At 49.4% G+C, this 25,407-nt stretch overlaps 1 protein-coding gene across 5 annotated transcripts; it reads left to right on the top strand.

Annotated features, from left to right (window-relative positions):
* Positions 1–1,052: 1,052 nt before the first annotated feature.
* SCAF1 (SR-related CTD associated factor 1) lies at positions 1,053–25,407 on the top strand. 5 transcript variants are annotated; one of them, XM_063138562.1, is made up of 11 exons: positions 1,053–1,182; positions 3,980–4,137; positions 10,261–10,327; positions 11,616–11,743; positions 12,084–12,202; positions 14,417–14,529; positions 16,032–19,253; positions 21,081–21,163; positions 23,156–23,440; positions 24,373–24,501; positions 24,649–25,407. In XM_063138562.1, the coding sequence occupies exons 2-11, from the start codon at positions 4,000–4,002 to the stop codon at positions 24,823–24,825; spliced, it is 4,461 nt and encodes a 1,486-aa protein (XP_062994632.1). In that variant the 5' UTR covers positions 1,053–1,182; positions 3,980–3,999; the 3' UTR covers positions 24,826–25,407. The 5 variants fall into 5 exon arrangements, with proteins under 5 accessions (XP_062994632.1, XP_062994631.1, XP_062994630.1 ...); XM_063138561.1 differs by having other exon boundaries at positions 14,414–14,529; XM_063138560.1 differs by having other exon boundaries at positions 10,261–10,369.

Below are 25,407 nucleotides of genomic sequence, written 5' to 3'. Positions count from 1 at the left end.
GTGATACAATCCAACTCCAATCATCCCTAACCATTGGTCATGCTGGCTGGGGCTGATGGGAGCTGCAGTGCAACAACATGGGGGTGGGGGCACACGTTCTCTATTGAAGCATAAATGCTTATGCCATAATAACTGTATTACATGAAACTCTGCATAGGGAATGCTTGCACCATGTCAGAAAATATAACAGGATTTATTGGAAATCTGCTTTGACATTTCAGATACAGTCATTGGCTTCAACTGGAGAAACCAACTGCCTGTGCTTTTAAAAGGTAGACCAGGCAGAAATCCAACATACCCACCACTATATCTATATCCAACATACCCACTATACAGGAGCTTCTTACCAGTTAAGTTTCTGCCTGTCACAAGCTGTCACAAACATTGGGAGTGTTTTCTCCCCAATATTTTTTTTTAAAGCCTGTATAGCTTGCTTTCTGACTTTGGGGATGGGCAGGGTAGAGGATACAATGCTTACAAAATACTGCAACAAACCCCCAAAAGGTAGAAAACCAACTGGTAAAGACTGTATCTAACTACATCATCAACGTCGGTGGAATTGCTGCTTTTCAGGAGGCCTTTCGAAAACACAGAAGCCCTGTCTTGTGGGGGCGGGTATCATGAACCCCGACAGAAAACACACAGTATCTTTTGTTCCTTTTTATATATATATTTGAAGGGCAGAGGGTTTGACTCTTTCAAAACATTGCAACGAACGTATTGCCACCAATCTTGCCCCGCACATGGAAGATTCTACCAATTACCACATTGAACTAGATATCCTACCGGAGAACCATTTAAGACTGTAGCCCCTTGATCTCGCATGGCACTGCGGGAGCGGCCCTCTTCATATAGGCCCGTCGGTAGCACGACACCTTCGGCACTACATCTCCCATCGCCCTATGCGCTCTGTTTCCAAGCCGATTCGAGGCATCCTGGTAGTTGTAGTACAGTAGACAACCTCCTCGCAAAAGAATGCCGCGACGGGGGACTGCATCTCCCAGAATGCCGCTGCCCATTTTTGCTCCGCCCATCTCGGCCGCCCTCCCCGCAGTAGGGCCAAGCGGAGTAAAATGGCTGCCGCAGAGGCCGGACCCGGACAGTATCGGCGGCAGTGGCCGCGCCTCCTCCTCTTGTGCTGAAGTGGGCGGGCGGAAGGGCCTAGCTTCCCGGTGGAGCCGGGTAATTATGGCAACTGCTCGGGAGTGATGTTGTTTAAAAGGGTCGATATTGTGGCCAGGATTGGGGGTGCGGAAAGTGTTAATGTCGGGGGGAGGGAGAAATATTAGGTGTACGCAGTGCAGGGGCGAGAGATTAAAAAAAAAAAGAAAAGACGGGGGATATTGCGGTGACGTAAGAGAAGGTCGTGGGGTGAGCTCATTAGGAACTGGGGGAGGGAAGTGATGTGGAGAGGGAAACTCAGGGGCACTGATTTGGGGGGTTCAGCTTGGAGTGGAGCTGATTCATATAGACATGAGGGAGGGGCATGTTTTATTGGGGTCCCTGATCTGGCTTTGGCTCGTTTTGAAGATAAATCACCCCAGTTTTGGGGATTGTGAAGGAGCAAAAGTGGTAAATGGAAAGTAATGTGTGTGGATGTAATTCTGTGCAGCCTTAACCTGCGAGGGAAGGTGGGGGAGCCCCTTTGAAGTCGGTGAGTTTTTTCTACCCCAGTAAGTGTAGATCACATCGGGCTTTGTTTACCCTGGAAAGGGAATGAGGGTATTTGAGGGGTACTGTGTCTACTTCTGCAGCTGTATCTGGAGAAAAGTACATCTATTGGGGATAGAGGAGTTTGAGGCCTGCAAATCTCTGAAGGAAGTGTGGGGTATGCCTGGGAGGTGCAGTATGAGGATTCATTTGGGCTTTTTTGGCAAGATGATTAAGATCTTTTCTTGGGCAAGGAGCAGGTTATGGTAGCATGGGGGTTAGTTTGAGTTAGGGGTGCAATGTGTCCATGATGGAGGGAACTGGGTAATAAAAGGAAAACTGAAATAGGAAGCTAGCTTGTACCAGGGCAGGCTATTTGTCCATCTAACCCAATATTGTCTACTTTTAGTGGCTTTCCTGGATCTCACATGGAAGACTTCCCAATAACCTGATAGTTTGAAGTCGATATGCTAGGAATTGAATCTGGGACTTCTTGCATGCAAAACATGTGCTCTATCGCTAAAACAGTTAATAATGAAGGAAGTTATGAGTTATAGGGCTGAGATGCGGTTGACAGGTGATCCAGTTGGTAGATAAAATTATAAGCGTTGGCTGTTGAAAGCAACCTCTAGGGATTCTGTTAATAAATAGAATCTACCATGGAACTGAATGGATGAACCAAATAATTGTTTCAGTAAATAGGGAACTGAGGAATAATAGTTACCTTTTGGGTTCATCTGTCCTTCTTTAAGATAAGAAAATATGACCTTAAATACTTTCATAACCCACATATCCAAGATACGGTTTTGCCAGGAACCCCATAGTTCGACTGATTTCCAACTTGGAAGCCTGTTATTTTTTACCAATTATTCCAAGTCTTGGACAGCCCCAGCGTCTAACACCATTCAGTTTCATTCCCATTTCTTTCAGAGGCCTTGCTTGATGTGCGCACTACTTTTAATGGTATTTTCTTCTAGCATGGCTTGAAAATGAGATTTGGGAGTCTGTTATTTAAGACTGGAAAAGGTGGGGAGACACTGGGGGACCGAGCTCAAAAGATAAGGCATAGTGCCAGGTTTGTAAAAACTAGGAGGACCAGGTTTTGTATGAAGGGTGGTACAGCAGAGGCAAAGGGTTAATGTGTGGATAGTGTGTGATAATTGGAAAGGGATTAAGTGAGTTTAGGTGTAGGTACCAGGTTGATGGAAATCAGTGCAAAGCAGCGAACATTGTTTAGATCTCAATCTATGCTTAGGGCTACAACTATTTAGTTGAATATCTTAATGCATTCAAGCAGTGTCTTATTTAAAAGTGTCCCCACCAATTAATCAGTCGGTGGGGTCTAGCAGATTCTCATTGTTGTTCTTACAGGTAGTGCATTTAGTGTATTCCCCTCCACTGAGAGGGCATTGCTCCTAGGAGCGAGTCAAAAAAGAACAGTATTCTAGACATGCCATGGGGCACTCTTTCGTTGTTACTTCATTTATTCCAGCAGGAATGAGGAATTTGTGGCTCTCCATATGTTGTTGGACTTCAACTCCCATCTTCCTTACTATTGGCCATGTTGGCTAGCACTAAAGGGAGTTGCAGTCCAACAACATCTGGAGGGCTACACTTCCCCCACCCCTGTATTATAGGCTAGCAGTGGTGATCTGATGTTTTTAAATGGATACTCTTGGTTTTATACCGTTGTTTTTATGTTTCTGATGGTTTTAAAATTTTGTATACTTTTTAATGCTTACTGCTTTAACTTTTGTGAACCGCCCAGAGAGCTTTCGCTGTGGGGCGGTATATAAATGTAATAAATAAATAAATAAATAAATAAATCTGGGTCTGGAACAGGGAGCCTTCCCCCTTCAGCGGAGCCTGAATTAGTTGCTGTCTCTCTGATTTAAACATGTAGACTTCAGATGAGGCAAATGGCTTAGATTCTGTCATGTCAAGCTTTATTGATTTGTGTTTGGGCAAGAGTTAGAAATGCATAATTGGAACACTGGAATAGCTTTTAAAGAAAGTCAGTCACTATTCTCCCACCTTATCCCCTTTCCCCTCACTAGGCCCTAGACAGATCTAGATCCTGTGTTAGAGCAGCAGGTGCAAGCAGAGCTTTCCTAGGAAGGGAATTGGGCCTGGTGAATCAAAACATGGGCTGGGAGCTGGGGCTCTTGAATTCCCTGGGGAGTGTGGGGCATATTGGCTTGGGTGCCCGGATTCCCTGGTTCTGTGGAAGAGCAGTACATTCCCTCTACCTACGAGAAGTTACTTCTGAAGTGGGCAAGTCGGTCAGAAACTGGAATGTCACTGACGCTTCCCTCCCATCCACATCCAGGATTTGAAGCTCCTGCAAACATGGAAGAAGAGGAGAATCGGCGCTCTCCAGTACGAGAGGATCCTGGGCGAGGTGGTGAGAAGTCAGCCAGTGAACCTCCTCTTGACTCGGATTGGGACCAGTCAGGTGCCCTCTGCGCTGGCCAAGTTATCATTTTGGTAATGACTGTTGTTTCTCGAGGGGTCGGGGGGGGGGGCAGGAGTGATGGATGTAACGGTTCCTTACTGATCCTGGTTGGACAGAGCGGTACATGCTGGGAAATCCATGAACCCTTTGGCGTTGAGCTCAAGGAACAGATCCCGTTTTGGACACTGGTGATGATTTTGCTCAGAGTGTTAATTTGCATTGCTTTTGAGATGCAAATGAATGTCCATTTACATATGTATACAGTCGATAATTTTAGACATTATTTTCTTTCCCTCTCACTCACATTCTTACAAAAGCTAGGCTAGTATATTTGCCAGTCCTGCTCCTTTATCAGTATGAACCTGCTGGACACTTAGGTCACCTTCATAGGCCCTTCTACGGGTGCCCCTACCGAAAGAAGAGAAGGGGCCTTCTCAGTTGTGGTGCTCTGCTTATAAAATGCCCTCCCCAAGGCAGCTTGCCTGGTGCCCACATTGCCTTTTGGTGCCAGGTAAAGCCATATCTCTACTCCCGGGCTTATTAGATTTTTAGTTTTCTGGATTTTTATTTCTATAAGCGGGTAGACTTACACTAAGAATGAAGAAACAAGAGGCCCCTGAGCACACACTCAGCACAGGATTTTCTGATAAGTATCTGAACCAAGCACACATGTTTTTTTCACCCCAAAATGCACTCCTGTTTCCCCCCTTGGCATTCCTCTTCAGCAAATTAATTTAGGAGAAAAAGAATTTTAGTTGCTACCTGGCTGGGGGTGCTGGGATTTGTAGTGCAACACATCGGGATGGCTTCAGGTTGGGGAAGGTTGTGTTGGACAGTTGAGAGTTGGCAGCTCTGGCTGATCTACTGCAAAATGACCCAGAGATATGTCATTAGATCTTGATCTACCTTCTGCCCCGCTTAAGGACCTGCTTTCCTTCCCCAGTCCTGATCCTTCACCACTGTGAAGCGCCCTTGAACTGTATGCTAAACATTACTCCTTTTCTCCTGTCATTTGGAACCTTGTGTGTGTATGTCAGTCCAAGGAAAGTAAAGGAAGTCTTTACTTTCCTCCTTGGCTTATGGGGGTGGGGTTGAAGAAAGGTTTGGATTGGCAGGACAGTGTTAGGTCTGTAATGACAGGAGAGAAGGCACTGGGCCCTTGCAAGAGGCATAGCAAACTGTGCAAATTGAATAAATGCTTTACCCTGACAGTTGGGAGCCCATCCAGTCCCTTTGTGGTCATAGTCCCTGAGACTCTCCATGTGTGTTTCTGCAAATCTAAGGGCTAAATAACTTTCTTCCCTGGTGAGAGCTAAGTTTTGCAGGATTCTTCAGAAAGAACTAGATTTTTGCAGCAGGAGTTTATATTCCATGCTTCTTGGCATCACAATCGCAGCAATGAGAACCTTCACAGCTACTTTGTAAGTCCTCCCAAAAGCAGAAGGCAAAAATCAAATTGTACAAATTATTACAATATAACTAATCTTATCCAAATTTCATATGTGAGCGGCTCAAATTCTAAGAATCCTTTTTGTTTATTTGAGCCTAAGCTCTTCAGAGGAATAATGGAATAAGAAGAGCCTGTTAAACTGAAAGTATATATATTAAGCAGTACACACACAACATCTACTGTATCATCTGATTTATACACAGTGGGTTGGATCCAGGCTTAGTATACTTCCGAGTAGGGCCACTGAAATGGATGGGACTTATTAGGACTAACTCAAGTCCCATCCGTTTCAACTGCCCTACTCTAAGTATGACTGAGTTTGGGTCCAGCCCAATAAGTTATAAATATCGAAAACCACAGGAATCGTAAACTACAGCAGTGGTTGTCAAACTGGTCTGCAGCCCGCTGATGGTCCACGAAAACGTTTGCAGAACGTTCTGATATCTGTACTTGGCCTTGCATTTGATTTATTGTTCCTGACAATGGAGATCAAGACTGCTTTGACCAGGGCCAGATTATCGAACAGGCTACGATAGCCCTGGCAGGGGGCCTGTGACTTTCATAATAGGCTGCTGGTATTGACAGTGTTGTTGGTGCTGTTTAAAAAAAGTTATTAAAATATGGGGTAGGTGGATGCTTTGACTTTCAGAACAACAACAACAAAAGGTTTATTAAATGGGCCCCAGAGAAAGCATTGCTTTGAGTCTGAGTTTACTCTCACTTTCATAATGTAGAGTTGGCTTCATAAGCCTGCGTGTTTACATCTTGGATGTACTGGTAGATTATCTTTTACTGGTGAATAAAGCTTCAGTTTACTTCTATATCAGTATATAAAATACAGGCCTCCAATCCAGCCTTCTGGGGTTTGCCAAGTTGCCACATCCCCTGCCCTCCGACCACTGAGCGTTTGGTGGTTTTCCAGGCTTTGGGGGCAGTTTTACTCCTATTCTAAAAGGTTTGAATGCCTCTCCTAAGGCTTAGTTGGCAGTAAGAGTTTTAAGTTCAAATATGCTGGTATTTTTGGCCCCACCCCTTTTTACTTTCGGCCCCACCCACCACTAGCATACAGCTCTCGAAAGCTTCTCCTAAATTAGCCTTCCTCAACCTGGGGCGCTCCAGATGTGTTGGACTGCATCTCCCAGAATGCCTCAGCCAGCAGAGCTGGCTGGGGCATTCTGGGAGTTGTAGTCCAACACATCTGGAGTGCCACAGGTTGAGGAAGGCTGTCCTAAATGGATTCAGCCCTTGGACTGGAAGAGGTTCTCCACCCCCTGCCCTAAAACAGGTGAATTCTTCTCACGAGTTAAGATCTGAAGGTCTTGTGCATGCACTAGACCCTATTCAGCCTCTGTTCATACTGCAACCTTTTGTTTTCTCCAAACACCGGTTCCCAAGTGCCTCCAAAGCAGCGCACAATGGCCCAGTTCAGATGTAATGATAAACCATTATTTATCACTATGTGTGTGAGCCATGGGCTTATGCTGTCTCCTCGCTCCTCCGGCACAGCTATTACGAGGTCAAATGTTTTTGCTTCGGATTTGAATTGACCAGAATTTAGAATTGTGTCTGAATCCTCCCTAAACCTTGGTTCAACTTAACTAGAGTTAGATGAAACCAGCCAGCTTTATAGACTGGGGTTTGAAGTTGGCTTGTTCACACCACCCATAGTTAAGACCCACCACAGTTTGTTCAAATTTCCACATAGTGCTTAACTGCAGCTATTCAAAAATTGAAGCATAAGTTTCCAAATGCTGCGTGAGGGAAGGGGAGATTGCATGAGCCCGAAGTTTTCAGCAGTTCATTCCTGTAATGTTAAGCCATTGTTGATTGTTCTGTCTGAACGAGACCAGCATCGTGCATGTGTGCACTCATGTCATTGGTTTCTATCCTTGTACAGAGGGCTTTCCGGTCGTGCATAGTGTTCTTTGCACATCAGTCAGTATTTCCTCTCTACTAGTACTCTGCTTCCTTTAATTATAAACTAATTCTTCCCCCTTTTTCCTTTTGCTTGCTGCTACGCATTTTTATGCTGCTGCGCATTTATATTAAAAGGCGAGAAATCATCATGTGGAGTTTATTTGAAGATTTTTCTTTTTCATTTTACCCTCTTATGTTCAGAAAACATTTCTTAATTTGCTTCGCGTGTTTTCCCCTCAGTGCTTGCCAGTTGTTCTCCAGAACTTCTTAGTTATGCAAGCCTGGTGGATTTCCAAAATGTCTGTAGAAGAGAACCATAAAAACAACACCAAATCAGCCTCGCAAAAAATGTACAGAAATTATAAGTCCAGTAGCCCACACATGTGGGCTTCAACAACTTTAAAACCACAACAAATTATACCACCATTCATGCCAGCAGTGGCCTTCCAGTTGTTGGATTCCAGCTCCCATCAGCCCCAGCCAGCATGATCACTGGTCAGGGATGATGGAAATTGTAGTTGAGCAATATCTGGAGGAGCCACAGGTTTCCCCCACACCTACTTTAATCTTATACCCTTACAAATAATGGTATAAAAACAGCTGTTCTGGGCTTGGAAGATTAAGAAGAAATAATTATTAGAACCAGAATTATATTAACAGTGTCTAGTCAGGAGTAGGTCTTATTGCTATTTCATTGTCTTACTTCCAGGTAAATGTATATAGGATTGCACCCTAAGTATTTCTACTTTGAGGGAATTCAAATAATCACTTCTCCCTTTCTTTCTTGAAATACCGAAAGGCAATTTTTAAAAAAAGTTCCCTGTTTGTCCAACATGATACGTGCAACCCAATCTTAGGCTTGCTTGGTTGGATATAAGTCCAACTATTTTCAGTGGTGCTTACTCCTAGGTAAGCATAGCAAGACACTTAAGTAATAGTTGGGTGTCCAAGTGGACACTCATATATAGCTGTTGGACATGTGGCATTCAGTTAGATGTATGATATTTTTAGACTCCAATCTTATAAGGATTTACCTGGGAGTAAGTCTCGTTGAATTCTATAGGACCTACTTCAGAGTAGACATGCGTAGGACTGTACTGTTAATGAAACTGAATAAAAAGAGTGGCACATTGCACACTAATTATTCATTTTCTTAAAAAAGACCAGTCTTGGTGGAAAAGGTCTGAACAAAATGTCTTGATATATACGCTGTGATGTCTGGTCCTTAACATCTTTTTTTCTTCTAAGAATTCTGCTACAGTTTGTTTTTGCTTTAGTTTGCAGTTGTTATTTTTAAGAGCAAAAAATATATGGACGCCTCTCCTGGCATGAACCTACCTATACACTGCGCTCAACATCTAAGGTCCTCCTCCGAGTGCCTACTCCGAGGGAAGCTCGGAGGATGGCAACAAGGGAGAGGGCCTTTTCAGTGTTTGCCCCCCGACTGTGGAATGATCTCCCTGATGAGGCTCGCCTGGCGCCAACGTTGTTATCTTTTCGGCGCCAGGTCAAGACTTTTCTCTTCTCCCAGGCATTTTAACAGCATTTAACAACGTTAAGTTTGTTTTTAATGGACCCCAGAACTGTTGTTTGTAAATGGATACTGTTGTTTTTACACTGTTTTTATGTTTTTTTAATTTTTGTATACTTTTAATGTTTACTATTTTTAATTGTTGTAAACCGCCCAGAGAGCTTCGGCTGTGGGGCGGTATATAAATGTAATAAAATAAATAAAAAAATAAATAAAATATAGAAACTGAAATGTGGACACCCAGTTTCAATTTCTTTATGAAGAAATGCCCCGATGTGTGGGGATTTCACCTTTAGACTTGCTTCCATCCACAAGTTCATAGAGTAAATTTGTGATCCTGTGTATACTTACTTGGAAATAAGTCCCATTTTGAAACATGAGATTTTCTTCCAAATAAAGTGGTCTAGGAACAGGGAGCTTGAGAATAAGACACATCCAAAAGGCACCTCTCAGTTTTGCTTCTTAAGAGAGAAAGAACCAATATAAAGAAGGTAGGCAGAAGGGGAAAATAACCCTGCAGTACTAAAGTAGCATAATTTATCAAGCTGACTCAGACACTTACGTGGTCTCAGTGGCAGCAAAGCTTTAGGTGAAAAAATGTAAGTGTTGGCTCATTGGGTACCGAAAGCTGACTTGAGTCCTGAACTGAGCATGTGCACGAGTTTGTTTTCATTTTTAAAGGTACGGGCTCTCTCTGAAGAAAAGCTGCAAAGGGGAAGTCCGCTCTGGTTGCCTGGGAGCAATTTTTACTCACCCCAGGTGACCAGATGAGTGGTAGTTTGCGGGTCTGGCTTTAATACATTAATTTATCTTTGTGAGATTTGCTATGACAACCTGCAATGTTTCCAATAAGCGTCTTCTCTTATGACGATCTTTTCCTCACTTTACATGTGTATATTAACTGGCATAATACACTTGTAAGCTTTCAGCCTGGTGGTTTCTTGCAATGCATTGGTTTGTTTTTACTCCATACTTTCCTAAAAAGGAGCTTACACGAAACAAGAGCCCCTATGGCCTTAGGATTTTCCTGCATTTTGCGAGATACTTCTGTATGCAGTTTCTGTCCCCTTGCTCTCATTTCAGCGTTTGATTCTCACTCTGTTGATTCTTCCTCTAGAGCTACTTTCAGTGACCTGTCTTGAAAAACCAACTGGTCATTTTAGTGGGGTTTTGTTTTTTAATCGACTGCAGTTCTTGATGTTTCGCAGCAGTCGTTGCTAAGCGTGACACCCGTCTTTCTTCCTTTTATCTTTGCAGAAAGCTTTGCAGCAAGCCGTGGGCAGTGGCTTGGCAGGTGACCTGCAAGATCCAGCGATCGAGAAAGGTACCTCCAAATCGAGAGGCAGACCTAGGATTAACGGAACAGGTGGGGCAAGGCTGGGTAGGTGGGTTGCTCCTTCAGCAGCAGCGGTCTCTGCGCGAAACGTTACGGAACTAAATGAGCGTGGTAGAGGCCATGCCAAGGTTGAGGGGTCTGGGCTTTGGGGGTGAGGGTTGTCGTAAATCACCAGCGTTGCAGAGATAAGCAGGGAGGCAATGTCAATAAACAGTCTGTAGTCAAAAGCCAAAGTATCTTTCCAAAACTTCGTCAACAATACTGGAATCAGGAAGCCTCAAAGCGTAGTCAAAGTCCGGTCCAAGGTCAGGTTAGGTCTAGGCAAGGTTCAGGAGCTGGTTGGCAAGGATCACGGGCAAAGGCAAGGAAGAATAACAGTTGCTTCCAGCAAACCCCCCAACATCTCAGGCTTTCTTTATACTGTGCTGCTGATGCCTGAATGAGGCCAGCTGCGTTGGATTGCAACTAGCTCATGTGAAGAAGGGCTCCTCCCCGAACTCTCTCAGGCTCAGTTGTTCAGCCTTTCTCCTCTATCCGAAGCAGAGGCAATCAGGGACACAACAAGGGTGTTGCCCGGGTGGAACCACATGAACTAAATTGTGGGGGGCTGAATACGCTTACTTCTCTTTGTCATCTTTCCCCGGTTTGGCTTCCAGATATGTTGGACTACAACTCCTATCATCCTCAGCCGTAGTGGTATTCCAACATGTCTTGAGGTCACCAGGCTGAGGGACGTTCCCCTTAATCACCCCCCCCGGGGGGGGGGACTGTAGACACTTAAAATTAGGAGGCGATGCTTCTCAATGTCTGGTTTGGTTTAGACCAGCCTTCCTCAGTCTAGCGCCCTTCGGCTGTTTTTGACTAATACTCCCAGGATTCCTGCTGGCTGGGGCTGATGGGAGTTGGAAGTCCAAAACAGGAGGATACCAGATTGGGGAAGGCTGGTTTTGAGATTAGGGCATTTCAAAAATACTGGATTTTGATATTGTGTTGCTATTGTTAAACAATTGGGTGTCAGGAAACCTTGCTGATCTACTGCAAATCACCCAGACATCTATCAGTAAATTCAGATCTACCATTTGCACACCCGGGACTGTACAACCTCAGACTTCCAAATAGCCACGTGATTTTTTTTTGATGTGCAAGCCTTAATTTGAGCAGTGGGTTCCCGTAAAGCAGGCCTATCGTGACCCATTCTAGTAGGGGTATAGAACCCAATGCTGCGATACAACGGAGAGATCTGAGACCCTCTTGCTGTCCCTGCCTCTGTCTTCAGATGCTGAATGCAAGCGCCCAAGCCGCAGGAAATGGTGCAGGAGCTCCAGATCTGAAGGGCTTGGAGGAAATTGGCTGGGAACTGGGGACCCCACACTGGCCTGTGATAGGAATGGCCCGATGGGTGAGGTATGTTGCAGTGTCGTCTTGTTATATGTGTTACGACGCGTAAACGGGAGGGAGCTTGCATGTTCCATCGCAAATCTTGACAAAACGCCGTTCGGTGGGATCCTGCTCAGAGAGGCTAATGCACTGGGGTCAACTACACCCATGAGCTTGGCCTTCCAGGGGTGGGGCCATTTCTCTGGAGGTGGTGGTGTTAATTGCACAGAGTGGTGAACAGTTGCAGATGTTCTGTTGTGAATATTGGGCCTGTTATGATGTTGTGTTTCCTTCTCTCCTTGCCCACCACCCTGCAGTTGTAGGTCTTGGCCTGTGTTTGTTGATGTCAACTTCCATTTTCCTCCAGGTCCTTGAGGCTCCTTCTTCTGGTGTGATGCCTGCCTTAGCCGGAGTCTTGGACTACCTGGAATGGACTTACCATTTGCCCCAGGGAGTAGAGAGCTCCATAGGGACCCAGGCGGCTTAGTAAGTGGGATTCTTGCACAGCAACCGTCGCAAGGGAGACAAGGGCGCACTGCTGCAGATGCTGTTTTTAGTGCTGCATGAAAAGCTTTAAAATTCAGCCCTTTAGGATAAAAAAAGGCCTATAAAATGCTAGAGTTGTGCAATTAAGAAGGGCCGTGCTGGGTCAGGCCAAAGGCCTGTCTAGCCCAGCGTTCTGTTCCCACAGTAGCTGACCTGGTGCCTATGGGAAGCCTCCAAGCAATGCAATAGCACCCTCCCGCTCTTCTTTCCCCGCAACCGGTATTGAGAGGCCTGCTGCCTCTGATATTGCAGGTAATATATAACCAGCCTGACTGGTAGCCATCGATAAGCCTTTTCCGCTATGATTTTGTCTAATCCCCTTTTAAAGCCACCCAATTGCCGTGATGCAGTAGCGAGGATGATTTTAGAAACGTAGGCCTGTACAGAAATTACATTCAGGATTGCGTCAGTGCGCTCATCGAAGTCCCGTTTTTAGTAACTTGAGAATTATTTGAGTGCAGCTGCAAAAGAAGGAGAAATGGCAGAAACCTTTGTAGCAGAAAGACTCCCTCGTATTCACCCCAATGCATGTGCTACTGCACTGGCTGCAAGTGCTTAGGATGGGCCGTAATGACTGCTGCTCTGCAGTGTGGCGGCTTCTGGCACTACCTTCTTGAGGACAAGGAATTCAGCAGAGGTGGAGGAAGCTGCTGAACGCCCCAATCGGCATGCCTGGATTCCTAAACACGGGGCACAATTTGAAATAACAGGTCCCCTTGGGGCAAGGGTGGGGAAGCTTTAGCCTGCAGGCCAAATTTGGCCCACCAACCCCAGAACCTCAGGTGAGACCCTTCCCAAAACCTTCCCCCTAAAGGTTAGGAGGAAGAAGAATGAACCGCCCAGAGAGCTTCGGCTATTAGGCGGTATAGAAATGTAATAAATAAATAAATAAATACATAAGAATCCCCACTGTTCTCTCTGATCAGTGATTGCTTCTCCAGCCAATGTCTCTATTGGGGCGGCTTTGCCTGCCCTGTGCCTTCCCTGGCTGGGAAAGCCTGCATGCAGCAGAGCCAGGTCCGTAACTGAAGGGACGGCTGCAGAAGCCTTCTGTTCCCCACTGCTGCCTTAAGGTGTTAGACCCTGTCATAGGAAGCTTAGGGATCACAGTAAACCGGGGGAAGGAGACTGTTTCTAAGGCATGTAGGGCTGAAACATCTTGAACTAGGCCTGCAGGCCTGTAGAAGTCAGTGCAGATGCCGGAGCCCCAGAATGACAATCCACAGATCTTCGCCTGTGTATCTCACATCCCTAAGGTGATAAAGGTGGGGATGATGGCTGCCGGTCTGCACCGGAGAGAGAAAGAAAGCGGCCGCTGCTGAAGCCTGCAGCTGCAAATTGGCTTTGCCCTCTCACTCAAGCCACGTTCCTCTGGTGCCAAGGAACGTGTACGTCCCTGTGTGTCGTGTTTCTCAAAACCTCCTGCCTTCTTGGGAGACAATAATGAGGCCTGCTAAGTAATCCACAAAGCTTTATTCAAGCAATAAACATCTCTTCCCACCTGAAGAGAGTCTAATCTCTAGGAACTTTCCCGTAGGCAAAACTATGCAAACTAAGCTAGACAATTGTCCTTTCAAGAAGAATGGAAAGCCCTTTCCCAAGACTCGTTAACTTCAGAGAGACTGAGGCAGCTTCTGACATGACGCCAGCCGGGCTGACTTTCTCTCGCCTTCCTTTAGCTCCGCCTGTTTTAGTCTGCAGCGAACTCTAGGATCGGCTAACCTCTCCGTGTTCTCCGCCTCGGGCTTCCCACTGACTGTATTATTTGCCCTTGACGAGATAAGCTCTGGAGAGGGTTCACTCCCAACTGGTGAAGAGCCCGTGAGAGCTTCCTCCCCGACTGGTACAGGCTGGCCTGTTTCTGGCGCCGCCTCCTCTACTTCGGAGTCTGATTGATCACCTGAAACACTTTCTTCCAACCCAGGGGGAACAGGGGCTAGACATGACACTGTGTTGTTAGCAGCCTTGACTCTGCCCTAGAATTGTAGGTTCACTGACTGCCGTGCAGATTTCCCCATCCTGTTTTGTGGATTGTCTGCCTTTTTTTTAAAAAAAAAACACGTTAAAGATTGAGATGTTGGCCTGGAATTTGGGATCTCCGAGAGGCCAGGGGGTTAATCTGCGCCCTAATTCTGTTTGTGCCTTTCTCAGCAGTGGAGAGGAAGATATGGAAGAAGTGGAGCTGGTGGCCGAGGTGCGGCTGGGAGATGTCGGCGCCCTCTCAGGAATCTTTAGAAGAAACCTGTCTCGGAGGATGCAAAAGTCTGGTGCGTGTGTGTGTTGCGCCTGCATATGCAAGAAAGGCCTGGTTCAGACGACCCGCTGGGCTTGATGGTTAGCTTAACCATGTTCAGCTGTGGTTGACGCTAACCACATGCGGAATGCTTGCAGGCAACACTTTTAACCCTTTTGTGGTTAAGTTTTCGTTAACCACATGCTAACCACAAAGTGGTTTGTGGAGCACCTGATTCCTCCAACTGATCCACTAATGTGAAACACGAAATGGCAGCCACAGCAAGCGTATCAACCAGCAGTCCAGAGCAGCCATAGAGCCCGCTGGCTAGAGCGGCCCCGCCTAGATAGGCAACTCTACTGGAAGCTCTATGCCTTAAACCCTTAACCACATCCCCTTAACCACAGACACACTTTTAGCCATGGTTAGTGCCGTTAACCATGTTGCATAGCATGGTTAGTGAGCCTAACCACAACGTGGTTAACAGGGGAAAACGTGCGTCAGACGACACCGTTAACCATGGTTAAGCATTCCGGTAACCATTTTGTGGTTAAGCAGCATGGTTTCGCATGTCATCTGAACGGGGCCAAAGAATGAGACCAGTAAGGGTAGGAGAGCCGGCCTTTTATCCTCTAGGGCAGCCTTCCCCAACCTGAAACCCTCCAGATGTTTTGGACAGCAGCTTCCATCTACCGCAGCCCAATGGTTGAGTGTGATGGGAGCTGTAGTCCAAAACATCCGGAAGGCATCAGGTTGAAGACGGCTGCAGTAGGGCAATGGATGGTAACTCAGTTTCCTGGTGGTTCAGGCAGACTGTATTAAGAAGATACATCAGTTTCCCAGCTTAAAGAGCTCCGTGAATTGCCAATCCAGAATTGTCAGTTTTATATTACGGTCTGGGAAAATTGGCTGCCACGCTTGGCAGTGGGGTAGTAAAAACGTTACTTTGCAATGGAATAAAAGTAAACCTGACTCTTCCTCCCTCATTCATAATTATGTATCCGTTATTAGAAGTCATCCCAGCTCAGTTTCTCTTAGGCCCAAAGCCCCCACCCCAAGAGTCTCATAGTTGAAAGTGCGATTCAAGGTTTTAACCCTCCTCAATCCTGCCTCCATTTTCATGAATCTGAGGCACCCTGTCACTGCTGGTCAAGGACCTTAAGTTGCAGCCGGCGATCGAAATCTTTTGCAATGATGCCCAGGAGGCCGCGCTCCACAAACAAAATTTGGTCGAAGGCTCTCAGGTTGCAGGTGTCAAGTTTAGGCAGCAGCTCCAGATTCAGAGGGTTCCATGGGTTGATGGGGCACCAGGTGTTATCAGGGACCCCTGGCTGATGGGATGGAGGAGGAATTGGACATATCGGTACCCCCGTAAAGCAACACTTCTGAGCTGGCTCAGGCCGACTTAACTGAGAACCAGTGGCGTCCAAGGAACGAGATATGGGACCTTCCCACTCTGCAGAGGTGTGGGGTGGGGAGAGATAAAAACAATAGATTTTGATGCATTCCTGTGGCCCTTTCTTTTCCTCCTCACAGCCTGCCTTGGATCATCTGCACCCTGCTGGAGCAGAAGCCGACCCTGCCCCATTGGCCACCCTGCCCTTTCGGAGCAGCCCTACTCTCTGGACCCACACAGAACTCTGCCTGTAATGGACAAGGCTCCTTGGACGTCTGTTTTAGGCAGACGTGGGGTTTCACAGCCCACTAAAGCAGACAGGACTTCTCCTTCCCCTTGCTTGGGCATGACTCTGGGCACTGGCATGGGGGTATCCACCGGGGGGCAGCAGCGCCCGCAGAGCGCCACTGGCCGAGAGTCCGAATCCCAGCAGCGATCCCAGCCACCCCCCGCCAGCTCCTTGGATAAGGCCGATTCCAGCAGCTCCTCTTCATCGTCTTGCTCCTCCTCGACCTCCTCTATGTCCCGCCACCAGGGCCTGCCTGGCGAAGGCAGCTCCTCCAACCCCTGCGCCCCAATGCGCTCCCCGGACTTAGATATTTATGATCCCTTCCATCCTACCGACGAGGATAACCTCAACGGCGATTTTGGCTTTGGGGATTCTCCCCACAAGGAGGCCGAAGGTGGGCGGCATGACCAGAAATACGACCCCTTTGACCCCACTGGCTCCAACCCCAGTTCCTTAGTCAGTACCCCTTCGCCTGAGGAGGACGACGATGACGACGACGACGACGAGGAAGACGACCACGACCAGCATCCTCCGGACATGTCCCACAGCATCAGCCGCATCTCGGAAACATTGGCCGGAATCTACGACGAAAATAGCTTGAGCCAAGATTTCCCCAGCTCGGACAAAGGGCAAGAAGATTCGGAACCAGAAGCAGAACCTGGCGGAGGCTATGAAACCGAGGCTGCCTGCCCCCCTGAACCCCCGGAGAGCAAGGAGCCTCCAGGTGCCGATTCTACCCTTCCGGAGGAGCTCCCCCCGGAACAGGCGGAATCCAAAACTCCTGAGCCACGTCGCCGGGTGTTTGTGGTTGACCTCGCCCCCAAAGGCCGCTTGGATGCCGAAGCTAAGCCCCAGTTGGAGGGGAAGGTGTCCCTGGAGGTGGTGACTGTTGGAAACGCCAAGCTAAGGAGCGGAGAGAAGACGTCCAAAGGAGGTGGGCATCACCGGGCTGGGCGCCGGTCATCGATGGAATGGGACGGGAGTGGCGGTGGCGACTCGGAAATTGAGGAGGGCGAGATTGTGCAGCCGGAGGACGAGCGGTACAGTCCCATTCGGCTGTTCCGGAGCAGGTGCCGGCCTGCCGAACAGCGCACCCTGCGGGTGGTGGAAGGCGATGACTTCCTGTCTCTGCATGCCGACTCAGACGACGAAGGAGCCTTACAGATTGACTTCAGTGAGAGCCAGCCTGACCCACGTTGGAAGGGGGTGGACTTGAGGCGGAAGATCCTGACCCAGCGCCGAGAACGCTTCCACCGAGCCCCGTCGCCCCTGCCACCCCCGCCCCCTCCGCCAGCCCCCAAGCGCCCTGCCTCCAAATCCCACTCTGGCTCCAGCTCTGGCTCCTGTAAGAAATCCAAGCGGGAGCGCAAAAGATCGCGAGAGCGTAAAGCCTCAAAGACCAAGGAATCTTACAGCGCCTCGTGGAACCCTAAGAAGAAATCGAAGTCGCGATCCAAATCCAAGGAGCGCCGGCACTCCCACCACCGGGCCTCGAGGTCTCGCTCCCACCACCGAGCCTCCCGGTCCTGGTCGCCCTCTATCAGCACCAGCTTGTCTGCCGTTGGCTCCTCGCATACATCTGCCGAGCGACGCAAGAGCAGGCGGTCCAAGTCCAAGGAGAAGCGCCGCGGGCATCATTCCCGGTCACGTAGCAGCAGCCGGGCCCACCGCAGCCGGCACAAAGACAAACACCGGGGCGACGGGGGCAGGAAGAAGAAGAAGCGCTCTCGGTCTCGCTCGCGTGAGAAGCATCCCTCCCATCGGTTACCCAAGGACAAGGAGCGGGAGGTCCACCTGTTGGAGGAACCCAAGTCTGAGAAGGTTTTGATGGAGCGCCGGAGAGATGCACGGACCGTGGTGCCCCCTTCAATCCAGGACCTCAATGACAACGACCTCTTTACCATCAAGAGGACCATCACCGTCAATCAGCAGGAGAAAATGGAGGGGCTGCTGGAGACGCCTGAGCGAGCCAAGCGGGAGGTTCTTTACGATTCGGAAGGGATGAGCTTCGATGCTTGCTTCTCGGACCGCGAGCCCCCCGAGGAATCCAAATTGGGCGGGGTGCGGCTGACAGCCAAGGAGGACTCGATCCCATCCCGAAAGGACAAGCGGCCTGAGGAGGACGTCAAGCAGAAGGTGCCCAAGGAGAAAGAGCGCAAGAGGGCCTACCTTGAGGACCGCCCGGGTCCCCGGGATAAGTACAAAAAAAAGCTGAAGGAGGGGCCTCCGTGCTCTGAACAGCAAGAATTGCCCAAGGTGGAAAAGAAGGCCCGACCTGATAGGGACAAGACCGGGAAAAAGCTGAAAGCCGGAAGCCACAAGGAGAGTGGCAAGTTAGGCTCTGGCCGAAAGGTGAAGCTCCAGTCCAAGGTGGCCGTATTGATCCGCGAGGGAGTGAGCAGCACCACTTCAGTCAAGGAGGTGGGCTCCATCGGCGTGAAGTTTAGCCGGGACAAGGAGAGCCGCTCGCCTTTCCTCAAGTCGGAGGAGAAGGTGCTGATGGTCGGGGCTTCTGCAGCCGGCCAAGGCGAGATGGCCGACGTCAAGGAGCCCGGTTTCAAGCCCAAGAAAGTCAAAGGGCTGAAGGCCAAGATGGGAGTGAAGAAACTGAAAGGCCTCAAGCCCAAGGGTGCCTCGGAGCCCAAGAAGAAGAAGAAGCTCAAGGTGAAGACTGGGCTGAAGAAATCCAAAGCCGACAGCTGCAGTCAAGGCGCAAGCAGCCCGCTGAGAGTCAAGGAGGAACCCTCGTGGTCTGGTTCGGAGAAATCGGAGGGCACCGCCAAGCCGCCGAGCCCTCAGCCCCTGGCCCCTGGCCAGGAGCTCACGCCTGATTCCCAGACAGTGGACAGCAGCTGCAAGACGCCCGACGTCTCCTTCCTGCCTGAAGACCCCCCAGTTGAGCCGCCCAGGGTGCCAGCCGACGAGCCGGAAGTGGACAGCTTGTCCGAGACCAAAGAGGAGCAGCCCCCTCTGCAGCAGCCACCCCACCCGCCCCGCAACGTGCCCCAGCCGCCCGCCCCCATGTCATGGAATCTGCAGGGTGGGGTGGACTGCACCAGCGGCGTATTGGCATGTAGGTATCGTGAAGGGGACTGGTGCGGGAGGCAGGGAGGGTTTCCGTGAAGCCCTGCTCATTTCTTGACTATGGTAGGTCCGTGCCCTGCAAACCTGCAACGTGGCCCTGCAAACCTCATCCTACGTAAGGCGATCGCAAGAGCCAGGTTTCTGTGGTGTTGTTGTTTTATGGAGTTTTATGTTACGGGGTTGTCCAGATCCTTGCTCAGAAGCCAGAGCCAGTCCTACCGTTAGCCAAAGCAGAACAGCAGCCGCAGCCAAAGTGGAGCAAATGGTTATTGCTCATTATTATTTACTGGCGGAGGGAGAGGTGCTTGCAGGATTTTGTTTGGCTCAGGCGCTAGAAGAATGTGGGTGCTGTGTACTGGCTTGGGTGAAGAAGCACCTTTTGCCGCTCTCTGTTGGGCCACCCCCCTACCCCCACCCCGGTCAGAACCTGGAACCTCTGCGCCCTTGATGGATTAACCTAGTTTAGATTCGGGTCACCCAAACATTCCCTGCCCAAGCACAGAACCTTGATTCTGGCCACAGATCTTGGCAACCTGGAAAATCCCAGCTTTCATGTGGGGGAAACAGAGGCTAGTTTTTTGTCTCTCGGCGCTGAGGATGAAAGCTTGGGATTCGGCACTGGCCATTCAGCGAAGGGTCCGACTGAAGCAGGATGTTAAGTGCTTGTCCTCGGCAAAAGCCACAAACTCTGCCACCAAGAAGTTCCCAAATCTGTAGAAACCTGAATCTTAGCAGCACAAGAGAGGATGTGACAGAAGGGCATGCCTACGGATGCACGCCATGTTGCCTTAATCTGGGTGGAATTGGGATTCCTTCGAGATGTGGTAACAACCAGAGCCAAGGATCCTTAAAATGGCAGCTTTTCAAAGATTTCCTTCCCCTGCTCCCCCTTTCATATTTCTCCTTCCCGGGTCTTTGTTTTTTAAATCGGCTATTTTGGCAACGCAGATGGGTTGGGTGGATATGCAGTTTGGTCAATTGTAGAGGCCAGGGAATAATGGCCGCCTAGCAGTTGCCAAACCTTTAGGGGTTCTGTGGCCTTCCTTCAGATGCTCCATATTGGAAAGCACAAGGGAAGTCCTCCTCCCCATCCCTCCCTTCTCTCTTTGCCCAAATGAAACCCAAGGGCACGTTCAAGCAAGTTGGCCTGTGACCTCCTCTTGGCCCATGCCGTCTCAGTTTTCAATTGAACCACAAGGAACATGTCTTTAACCAATCAGGGCAGGGTGAGAGGCTCACCCATTTCTTGAGGGCCATTGCTGGGGAAAGAGGAGAGGCAAAGGCTGGTGTGACTGCCCCATTGCAGATGACCCCAAGGGCCAAGGCATAATCGGATAGGGGGAAAACTTGGGCAAGGAAGCCAACTGGTCCAGAAGTTTCACCTCCTTACTTAGAGGCATGGACCCACTTGGAAGATCACGGGGCTCTTCTTGTGAGGAAGCTCTGAAAGTGGCCCATCTAGAGGATGCTACGCGCTCTTGGTGTCAGCCGACCTGTGAAACAGGTGCCGTCTGTTTCCACACCTCTGCGAAATAGGGTGGGCAGGGTTAATTACATAGTTAACACACAATGATAATTCTATGTGAAATGGGAGATCCATTAGATCGCCCAATGTGTTTTTTTATTTTTGAAACAGTGGAGGGTTGCGGTGGTGGAATTGGAGCCAGGCAGTCACGCTGGGGCTGGACATCCAGAGCTAGAGCGGATGGGTGCCGCTTGCCATGTCGCAGGGCTGAGAGTGTGATAGAAAAAGGGCTTAGCAGTCTGTGTCCCGCCCCTTCCCGCAGTTTGGAAACCATGTTTGTTTCTTACCTAGTGACTGCCCTGCTCTTCAAGATGGAAGAGGCCAACCTTGCAAGCCGGGCAAAAGCCCAGGAGCTTATTCAAGCAACCAATCAGGTACGAAGCAAGTTTGAAACGGCGAAGCCAATCCACACAGTTTGGAGGAATGTTGAGTGTGTTTGGTTTTTCATTCCTTTTCTTTTCCTTTTTCCCTTCCTTCCAAGGGTGGCAGTGTTGGTACTCCAGTTTCGGCCAAAGCTAGCGTTTTCAGCACCCAAATCTGAAACCCTGCTTTAGATTTCTGGGAGGTTTCTAGAATGTGTGTAAAATTTAGTCCTAACACATATGGAAGGGGAGAGGTGGAGAGAAAACTTTGGTTCTCATTAGAGGTTGCTTTGCAGATCACACTTGACCCCAAAAGGGTGAAAAGACTCCTGAGGAAGTGCAGATGTCCTGCAACGTAGACTACAGCTAGCACATACTTCGGTGGCAGGGAGTGCTTCAAAGCCTGGAGTGTTGGGTACTCTTGTGGGGTTCGCTGTGAAAGCAAGACCGGCTTGCTGTCTGACCCAGAACTTGAGATTCTGAGAATCGCTGCACTTATACATTTTTATTATATTTAAATTACATTTCTGGTTCTCATGGTTGCAAGAACACGCTTAGGAATATATGGGTGCTTTCTGGCCAAGGCCTTGCAGAATTTGGGATGTGATCTACTCTGATGTGGAGGGAGGGTGCCTCTTTCTCTCCTAAGACAAGTCTTCTCCTACCTCCCAAACCGGCCACAGAATGATGATCTCCATGTACTTCCGGCACCCTCCGCCATATTGCTCTTTGAGAGAGGAGTTCTCAGATTACCGGAGAAAATGGATACTTTGGAAAGCACCCTTTCCCAATCTGGTGCCTTCCAGATGTGTTGGACTACAACTCCTATCATGCCCCAGCGAGCATGCTGAGAGTTGTAGTCCAACATATCTGGAGGGCACCAAGTTAAAGAATGCTGGCATAGTATATGCCAAAGGAGCAAATATTTACAAACTAACCGAACACATGAGTGAACTATGGCTGCAAGTTTGTTCTTTGGAAGTAAATCCCATTGAACCCAGCGAGACCAGATTTCGTAACGTGTAGGATTGGGTTATAAATTCTGAACAGTCTCCGAATGTGAGTTTTCCTGGTCCCAGGGACAAGCAGATGTTTCTCCGCAAATCACATGGCATTTTGGAGTCGTCGGGCTATTAAGGCCACTATAGCAGCCATTTCCACTTCCTCCAGATCAATTTGGCTCTAAAGCTTTTAACTCAAACCATATTGGCAGCTTTTTGCAATGGTGTTTTTAAACGTCCTGCTCGTGTGGGCAGGTCATTGTTAACAACTCTCTTTTGATATAGCGTCCGTCAACTACTCCTGCCCACTGCGGTTTGTCTCCAATCCCAAGTTTGGGCTGAGTGGGGATGAGGGAATTAGCTTTGGGGAATTATTTATTACTTAAAAGTTGCAGTGGTTAAAACAACCAGTTGGAATGGAAACAATTCAGGTAGCCCGACAAGGGGGTTGAAGGAGGGCAGAAGCGTCTCACGAGCGGCTACGGAATAGCCCTGTCTCTCCTCTGCCTCTGCTCTGCAGCCGGAGTTGTGATTCAGACTACAGCAGGGACATGGCCAGAGGAGGCATGCAAGCCATGAAGGGCCCTGTGTAAACAGTGGGTGGGTGCAGATTTATTAACTAAGCAGCTCTAAAGCATATGCTGCATTTCCTCAGCTTCTATCCAGTGTGATTCCTATCAACGCTCAAAAGGTGGTATTAGCCCTGCTGACTAACTCTGCCATGTGCACTCGTTACCTGGTGGGATTTCTTTTGGCCCCTGGGGAAAGGGGGCTCCCAGGTCACCTTGTCCCGCGTATGTCCCAGCCAAGTTGAGCCATTCACGCCTCTGCTTGCTTTCATTTTGAGATGGGCACGCCAACGTCTCCCTCCTTTGAGCGTGGCAAATGGTAGAAACCTGCCCTGCCACCGTGACTTGAGCTGCGAGCCAAGGATTTTGTTTGCCTCCTTTCCCAGCCACCGTAACCATCTCTCACCCCCCACCCCTGCCCCCTCTCCTTCCAGATCCTGACCCACACCAAGCCCACGGCCTCCTTGGGGCCCCCTCAACCGCCAGTGCCGCCCACCCACCCACCCGCCTCGCACCTATCTGTGCCGCCTGTCTCCTATTTGCTTCAGGGCTCCCTGCCTCTCAGTGGCTGCGGTTCGACCCCCACCACCCCGACAGGGGTGTTGCCTGGGACGTTGAGCCAGGCCTCGGCAGGCCCTCCCTCGGCTGGCATCTTTGCGTCTTCATCGTGCACCGATCTGGGCAGCACCAGCTCCGAAGGGCGTGGAGACAGCGATAAGGTAAGAGCCTTCGGAGTGAGAGGACCGTGGCCATTTGTGGGCGAGCGGCAGGCAGATCTTTTGCTTCTCTTGTAGACCCCGGTTAAGGACATAACCCACTCTCCCAGGCCAGGATGGGGGAAACCTGACAGCTGCCTGTTTGGTCACCCAGTGCCTTGAATGGAAGTTTAAACAGCCAGAGTTGGGGGTTGAAATCAGCCCAGTATTGCAAGAGACCCACCGGAGGACCCAAGGTCCATCAGCACTTTATGGCCGACTTGCCTGGCAGCCTCCAGATGTTTTGGGCCACAGCGCTCTGCATCCCTGACCATTGGCCACCCTGACTGGGGCTGATGGGAGTTGGAAGCCTTGTCATGGGAGCTTAAATATGAATTTCATTTGGCTATATAATACCTCCCATAGCAGAGGCAGTATACCTCCGAGACCAGATGCCGGGGAACACAAGTGAACCGCCCAGAGAGCTCCGGCTATTGGGCGGTATAGAAATGTGATAAATAAATAAATAAAGGTGGGAGAGTGCTGTTGCACTTGTGGGTTTCTCACGGGCAGCTGGTTAGCCACTGTGGGGAACAGGATACTGGACTAGATAGACCCTTGGTCTGAATCTCGCACAGCTCTTCCTCTGTTCTTAAATCCAAAGCAACTGGAGGCCCCCAGGTTGGGCAAGGCTGCTTGAGCGGAACAGAGTGCTACCAGAAGAAGAAAGAGAAGAAGGTTCTGTAGATTGAGCTTAGGAGCAGAGGGCCTCCAGCTGAAGGATCCTTTTGGCTGAGGGCTCGCTGCTTGCAAGGCCTGGAGGAGCAGGGTCTGATCCGCCTAGGGGCGGCTGCTTCGGTCTGTGCTGCCGCCCCCTGACCCTGGAGCAGCTTTACTGCGCGTTGTGCTCCCACTTCATCCAACCCCCCCCCCGCCCCCTCTGCTCCACCCCCCAGTACCTGAAAAAGCTTCATACGCAAGAGCGGGCGGTGGAGGAAGTGAAGCTGGCCATCAAGCCCTATTACCAGAAGAAGGAGATCACGAAGGAAGAATACAAGGACATCCTGCGCAAAGCCGTCCACAAGGTAGTGAAGCCAGTGGGGGGAGAGGGAGGGGCGCTTGGGAGGTCGAGGGCTACACCGCTGCTGCGTTGGAGGAGGAGGAGGAGGAGGAGGAGGAGGAAGGCATTCACGCTTCTCTTTCCCCCCCCAAACTTCCTTCCAACCATCTAGATCTGCCACAGCAAGAGTGGAGAAATCAATCCGGTCAAGGTGAACAACCTCGTGAAGGCCTATGTCCAGAGATACAAGTACTTTCGAAAACACGGACGCAAGATGGACGAGGAGCCAGGCCCCCCCAAGGAAATCGGGGGGCTGGACAAGTCTGGCTTGCCCATGCCCCCACTCTGATCTCCTTCGACCAGGGAAAAGAAAATCAATTTGGCCCTTCTTTATGCAAATAGGCTTGGCTGAGCCCCCCCCAGGCCCCCCTTTGCTGTGTGGGGTGTGTGGAAGGGAGGGTTGGGGTGACCCAGTTTGTTTGGGAGGGGTGGCATTTGGAGAGTGCGATTCTTGTGCATCTGCTACCTGCCCCCCCATCCCGCCCCCTTCCCCAAACACTTTTCATAGTTTTAGCCACAAATCAACTTGTGTTTTACCCTGTAAATACAGATGGAAGAGGGTGGGGCTAATTTTTAGTTTCATCACTCTCAGAACTTCCCATGATACAATGGGTGGATGTTATTCCTTCCCCCCAACACCTAGTTTTTACTCATTTAGCATGTTTTTAATTTGATGGTTTTTATCCTTGCCCCTCCCCCTCAGCAGTCATGAAACAGCAGTACCATGATTGGCCTATAGATGGCAGCACCCTGCCACGCTGGGTGGGCTAATGCCGCCCCCCCCTCATACCCTCCTCCCTGTTGTAAGTTTGTCTGTCATATTCTTTCCCCACCTCCTTTCTCTTCATAAAACTGCATTTAGCCATCTAAA

Source organism: Elgaria multicarinata, chromosome 11, assembly GCF_023053635.1.
Source record: "Elgaria multicarinata webbii isolate HBS135686 ecotype San Diego chromosome 11, rElgMul1.1.pri, whole genome shotgun sequence".
NCBI classification, from domain to species: Eukaryota; Metazoa; Chordata; class Lepidosauria; order Squamata; family Anguidae; genus Elgaria; species Elgaria multicarinata.
Note: the sequence above shows the minus strand (reverse complement) of the source record. Positions and strands in the feature narration are given on the sequence as shown.